We start from the raw sequence: 6,292 nt of genomic DNA, 5'->3' as shown, positions 1-6,292 counted from the left end.
ATTGTTTGTGTAATGAGATTTGTAAATTATGGATATGTTTCGGTTGAATAGTCTTATCGGCATTTTGACATTGTTCCTCTACTATATTGTAGTAATGTTGTATTTCAGGATGTGTCAACGTAAGAGCTGATAGAAGAAATTAGCCGATATTTAATGCACGAGAAATCTGCTGGGTATCAGAGAGGAGGCATTGTTGTAAGTGACTTTTTGCAGTTAATTGTTACTTATCTTTTAACTTGTTGGTAACGGTGATTGTGTGATGACATTATTGTTATGATAATTATTATTGAGAAATTATATATGTTTGTTCATATGGTGATAAGGATTAATGTTTCTGCTAAGGTGATACGTAAAAAAAAAAAAAAAAAAAAAAAAAAAAAAAAAAAAAAAAAAAAAATGGGTATGTTATTCTGACTTTTATAATGTTACAGGTCGAAATTAAACTTTTTACGACAAGCTGAGTTTTTATCTGGTACCTGAGCATACATTTCGACAACACTCATCATGACAGATAAAGGGAAAAACGGCAGCTCCACGGGGGAAAATGATAGTGCTAGGATGTCACTGGAAGCACAGAAGAAGGCCAAACACCGGAGGGGAACCGCAAAGGCAAAACTAACACGTAAGCTTGATAAGTTTCATGAGTATATGTTAGATCAAATGGCATTAGAAATTTTAGAAGAAAGATACGAGAGAGTTGTTAAGGCTTATGATGAAGTTGAACTAGCTAATGAACAGTATTGCAATTTATTAGATGAGAACTGTGATGCTCAATTGATAGAGGAGGCTAACGTTTATATCAAAGCATTAGAAGATAGAAAGTGTGCAGCCTATGTGATATTTGTGAAAGTTAAAGACGAAATGCAGGTGAAAAAAGTTTTAAAAGTAAAACCGATAGATGTGCCCAGGTTTCACGGAGATGTGAGAGATTATAGCAATTTCAAGAGAGATTTTTTTAGACTAATGCAATCAAATTATGGGAAAGATCCCTTTGTGCTAAGACAGTGTCTCTCAGGAGAGGCCTTGGATACAGTTCGTGGTGCAGATCATGACTTCGATAAAATGTTTGAGCGATTAGATGAAACTTTTGGGAACAGCAGAACCATTATTGATGTAGTAGTAGAGGACATAAGGTCAATTAAACCTATTTCCGAAGGGGATAGTGGGAGTTTCATTAGGATGGTTGATAAGATTGAGCAATGCTATCTTTACTTAGACCAAATGAGTTTGGCTTCAGAATTAAATACTGCTAACATGACTAGCCAGATAGAAAAACTATTACCACCTACTCAGAAGCGTGAATGGGTTAAGTTAGCAGAGTGTGTAGGTAATCGTGACCTATTCGGAAAGTTGTTGGAATACCTTTTGAGTGAAAAGAAATCAATGAAACATCTTAATGCTAATATTAGAAGCAATAATAATATTAAGGCTAAAGTGAATTATACCTGCACTTATGAAGATCAGCGTAGTACAAAGCAAGGAAGAGAGTCAGATGTAATGGAAAGGATAGCAGGACTTGAAAATGCTATTACAAATATCACTGACCTTTTCACTAAAATTACAGAAGTAAATGCTGAACGGAACAGGAATAAGATCAGTGACAACACAAGGCTGCATAGGTGCTGGTATCATGGCTCAGATGGACATGATATCTTAGACTGTACAACTTTCCAGAACTTGAGTATCAATGACAGAATGGAGAGTGTAAAGAAGAAAGGTATTTGCTTTAATTGCCTTAAAGGTGTTCACATAGCAAGAAAATGTCTAAAGAAGTCCAGATGTAATACTGTAGATGTTAACAATGAATCTTGTGGGAAACTTCATCATACTATTATACATGAGGGATTCATAACAGGAAATTCCTTTGTAAGTCTGAAAAGAAACGGTGTTTTATTTATGGTTAACAAGATCAAGTGTGGTAATCAGGAGTTACAAACTTTATTTGACTCGGAAGCTGATATAACAATGATCAGAAATGATGTGGCTAAGGCATTGGGACTGAAAGGAAAATGTGTCAGATTAGCTGTGACTAAATTGGGCGACAAAACTGTGACATACAGTAGTAAAGAGTATGATCTGGTTTTAACCGACAAGGATGGGAATGATGTCAATGTTACTGTTTATGGAATCGATGACATTACATCTCAAGTCGGTAAGGTAGATTTATCAAAAGTGAAACATTTATTCAAGGGTGTTAATGTATGTGCATTAGATAGACCTTATGGGAAAATAGATCTCCTAATTGGTTCTGATTATTGCTCTTTAATTCCAACAGTTAAGGAAACTGTGGCTGAAAATTTACAGCTCAGGGAATCACAGTTTGGAATGTGTGTGTATGGCAGTCATCCCGACATTGTTACCTTATCGGTGTTTAGGAGTAATCCAGGCATTAGCATTAATCATGTTTCCAGTACAATATCCGACTATGATATATCTGTAGAACCCGTAATTGATATTAGAGCACAGATAAATGATTTCTTCACCATTGAACACTTAGGAACTGATTGTAATCCCAGATGTGGTAGTTGTCGTTGTGGGAAATGTGCAACAGGCAATGGCAATTATAGTATAAAAGAGGAAAAGGAGCTGGCTCTTATTGAAAGTGGGTTGATGTATTACCCGAACAGAAAAGAATGGTCTGCTAAATTTCCATGGACTAAGGATCCCAAACTGTTGCAAAATAATGTATCTGTAGCTGTTGCTAGACTGAAAGGCACAGAGAAAAGATTGATGAAACTGGGTTCAGACTATGCTCAAGCTTATAATGACCAGATACTTGACATGACAAAGCGCAATGTAATTCGGAAGTTATCCGATGAAGAGGTTAAAAACTATGTTGGTCCTGTCACATACATTCAACATCATGAAGTGTTAAAACCAGGATCTATATCAACCCCATTGAGAATTGTTTTTGATTCGTCGGCAAAGTATATGGGCCAGTCTCTAAATAGTTTTTGGGCAAAGGGCCCTAATATTTTGAACTCAATGTTTGGTATATTACTAAGATTTCGTGAAAAGGCTATAGGCATAGCCGGTGACATAAGCAAAATGTATAATTGCATTAAGCTTCCAGAATTAGAACAACATGTACATAGATTTGTTTGGAGAAATTTGCAAAGTAATCGCAAACCTGATCACTATGTAATGACATGCATGGGTTTCGGGGATAGGCCCTCAGGAATTATTGCAATGTTAGCTCTCAGACATACTGCAGAATTGTCGGTAAAAGACTTCCCAGAAGCATCACGTGTGATAATGACTAATTCCTATGTAGATGACATAATCCATTCTGTTGAGAGTAAAGCTGAGGCATTTAGCCTAATTAGAGATATTGAAAATGTACTCTCTAAAGGCAGTTTTAAAATTAAACGATGGACCATTACTGGAGATAATGAGCATTCTGACTTTGAAGTGTCCCAGAATAGTAATGAAAGAATACTTGGCCTTAACTGGCAATGCAATAAGGATGTGTTTTATTTTAAAACTAAGTTAAATTTCTCTCCAAAATATAAGGGTGTAAGAACAGAACCAGACTTAAACAAGTTGAATTTCGTTGAAAATATACCTTCAGTTTTAACAAAAAGGGTTGTCGTCAGTCAGATGTGTTCTGTTTACGACCCACTGGGGTTTTTGCTTCCATTCACACTAAAAGCAAAGATTTTGCTACGAGACACTGTGAAATGTGACTTTAAATTAGGATGGGACGATCCCTTGCCTTCCTATTTAAAAGAACAATGGGTGTCATATTTTTGTGAGTTATTTGGCACTGAAACTCTGTATTTTGAAAGGAATGTTAAGCCAACCTCAGCCAAAGGATTGCCTTTACTTGTTATTTTCAGTGATAGTTCAACAAATGCTTATGGTGCTGTTGCATATGCTAGGTGGGAGTTAGAGTTTGGTGCATTTGAGAGCAGGCTCATTGTGGCAAAGAGTAGGATAGCCCCTAGTAGACAGTTATCTATTCCAAGGCTTGAATTGTGTGGAGCTGTTATAGCGTGCAGGATGCGTAAAGCCATTGAAGATGAAATGACATATAAATTTAGTTCGGTAATGCACATAACAGATTCCTCCATTGTTAGAGCACAAATCCAAAAGGAATCTTATGGCTTTGGAACTTTTGTAGCCACTAGAATAGCAGAAGTTCAATCAAAAAGTGACCCAAATGAATGGTGGTGGATTGCTTCTGGATTAAATCCTGCTGATCTATTGACCAGACCCCAGGACCCTTTAAATGTTGCAGTTGTCTATCCATGGAAATATGGTCCAGAGTTCATGGCCCTTCCTTTAGAAGTGTGGCCTATCAGTCAATCGGTGAATTGTGAGTTACCTGATAGAATTCATGTTAATCTTGCACAATACTCTGTTCATGAAGAAACCATAATTGATGCGTCGAAATTCAACAACTATATGATGTTAATTGCAGTCACTGCTAGGATATTTAACATTGTTAAGGTGAAATCTTTTAAGGGTGTTCTAAAGAAACTTAAACCTAGATCACTTAAGGAAGCTGAGAGGTTTTGGATTATGCAAGCACAAAAAAGTCTTCCTGAGAACTGGAAAAAATGTTTTCAAAGATTAGGACCATTTCAAGCTGAAGATGGTACAATTATGGTAGGAGAAAGAATGGAAAGATGGTTGAAACATAATTGGAACCAAGATAGCTTCATTCTATTACCTGGTAAACATCCATTTACAGTCTTGTACATTAGTTATTTACACAGGTTGGATCATGCTGGAGTTGATGTTACACTATGTAAGCTTCAGTCTAAATTTTGGGTTCCTTCAGCACGTAAAATCATAAGATCGATAAAGAGAGGTTGTATTCTTTGCAGGAAACTGGATGCCAAAGTTGAAGGTCAAAGAATGGGTCAGATTTCTGATGAAAGAATGAGTCCTTGTCCAGCATTCTATCACACTGCTGTGGATATTTTTGGACATTTTCAAATCAAAGATAATGTAAATAAAAGGACAACTGGTAAAGCTTATGGTGTTATATTCAATTGTATTGTTACACGTGCCGTGTATATTGATGTTGTAGATGGATATGATACTTATAGTTTTTTAAAGTGTTTCAGAAGATTTACAGCGGTTCATGGCTATCCTGATACTGTACACTCTGACTTAGGCTCACAATTGGTATCAGCAAGTAAAGAACTTAAGAGTGATAACAACTGGAACATACACGAGATCACTGAATTTGGAGCAAAGGAAGGCTTGAAATGGAAACTTAATCGGTCTGCAGATGCTGCATGGCAGAATGGGGTAAGTGAGGCCTTAATTAAGTCTGTAAAAAGGTCTCTGTCAATGCTCATAGGAACTACCATCTTGACATTTAGTGATTTGCAGACAACATTTTTTGAAATAGCAAACTTAATGAATGAAAGGCCTATTGGAATAAAACCTGGTATGGATGTAGAATTAGGAACATATTTGTGTCCGAACGATTTACTTTTGGGTAGAGCAAGTAATAAAGTACCATCTGGTTCATGGTCTACATCAGGTGACACCAAGAAAAGGTTGAACTTTATACAAAATGTTGTCGACACCTTTTGGCGTAAGTGGCAGAGAGATTATTTCCCTACACTCATTGTAAGGCAAAAATGGCACACAGATAAAAGAAATGTACAACCTGGTGATATTGTTCTGATTAAAGACACAAATGTTGTGCGAGGAAAATGGAAAATGGGGCAGGTTGTAGATACAGAAACAGGCAGAGACAATAAGGTGAGAGATGTAAGCATTAGATACAAAATACAAAGACCAGGGAAATATAAGGGACAAAGTGACACAGTTATCAAGAGATCCGTTCACAAGTTGGTGGTATTGCTACCCGTTGAAGAACAATAAAGGGAGGCGGGAGTGTATTATTAGTTAAACACTAATAATTATTTTTAAGTATTTTAGTAATGTTCAAGTTTTGTGAAGTTTGCGCATGCTCACTGACGACAGTGTAAAATTGTGACGGTGGGCAGTGGTACTGTCGACTGTCGACGTGGCCAGTGACTGGCAGGTGGAGGTTGTGCACGTAACCAACTGTTCGTGCGTAGTTGCTGAGGAGTGCAGCTGTGCACTCATGCAAGCAAATGGTGTTGATATGTAGCTTGTGTTCTTTAAGGTATGCTATTGTTTGTGTAATGAGATTTGTAAATTATGGATATGTTTCGGTTGAATAGTCTTATCGGCATTTTGACATTGTTCCTCTACTATATTGTAGTAATGTTGTATTTTAGGATGTGTTAACGTAAGAGCTGATAGAAGAAATTAGCCGATATTTAATGCACGAGAAATCTGC

The 6,292-nt window shown here is 36.7% G+C and overlaps 1 protein-coding gene and 1 long non-coding RNA gene across 2 annotated transcripts in view; both read left to right on the top strand.

Moving 5' to 3' along the window:
• LOC137643630 (uncharacterized) overlaps nt 1-778 on the top strand; it is a 1,004-nt gene extending 226 nt beyond the window's left edge. The window contains exons 2-3 of the long non-coding RNA XR_011045031.1: nt 109-195; nt 432-778. This is a non-coding gene — a long non-coding RNA (uncharacterized lncRNA). The remainder of the gene's footprint in view (nt 1-108; nt 196-431) is intronic.
• Nucleotides 779-861: 83 nt separating this feature from the next.
• Nucleotides 862-5,847, top strand: LOC137644515 (uncharacterized). Its single transcript, XM_068377483.1, has 3 exons — nt 862-2,152; nt 2,276-3,087; nt 3,514-5,847. The coding sequence occupies exons 1-3, from the start codon at nt 862-864 to the stop codon at nt 5,845-5,847; spliced, it is 4,437 nt and encodes a 1,478-aa protein (XP_068233584.1).
• The last annotated feature ends 445 nt before the right edge of the window (nt 5,848-6,292 follow it).

Source organism: Palaemon carinicauda, chromosome 7 (genome assembly GCF_036898095.1).
Source record: "Palaemon carinicauda isolate YSFRI2023 chromosome 7, ASM3689809v2, whole genome shotgun sequence".
NCBI classification, from domain to species: domain Eukaryota; kingdom Metazoa; phylum Arthropoda; class Malacostraca; order Decapoda; family Palaemonidae; genus Palaemon; species Palaemon carinicauda.
Note: the sequence above shows the minus strand (reverse complement) of the source record. Positions and strands in the feature narration are given on the sequence as shown.

Bases quoted from the DNA above. Each gene is read 5' to 3' on its own strand.
- LOC137644515 (XM_068377483.1), top strand. From the start codon at position 862: ATGCAGGTGAAAAAAGTTTTAAAAGTAAAACCGATAGATGTGCCCAGG. The intron at 2,153-2,275 runs GTAAGGTAGATT...TAATTCCAACAG, and splicing joins TGACATTACATCTCAAGTCG to TTAAGGAAACTGTGGCTGAA. The intron at 3,088-3,513 runs GTACATAGATTT...CCAAAATATAAG, and splicing joins TTCCAGAATTAGAACAACAT to GGTGTAAGAACAGAACCAGA.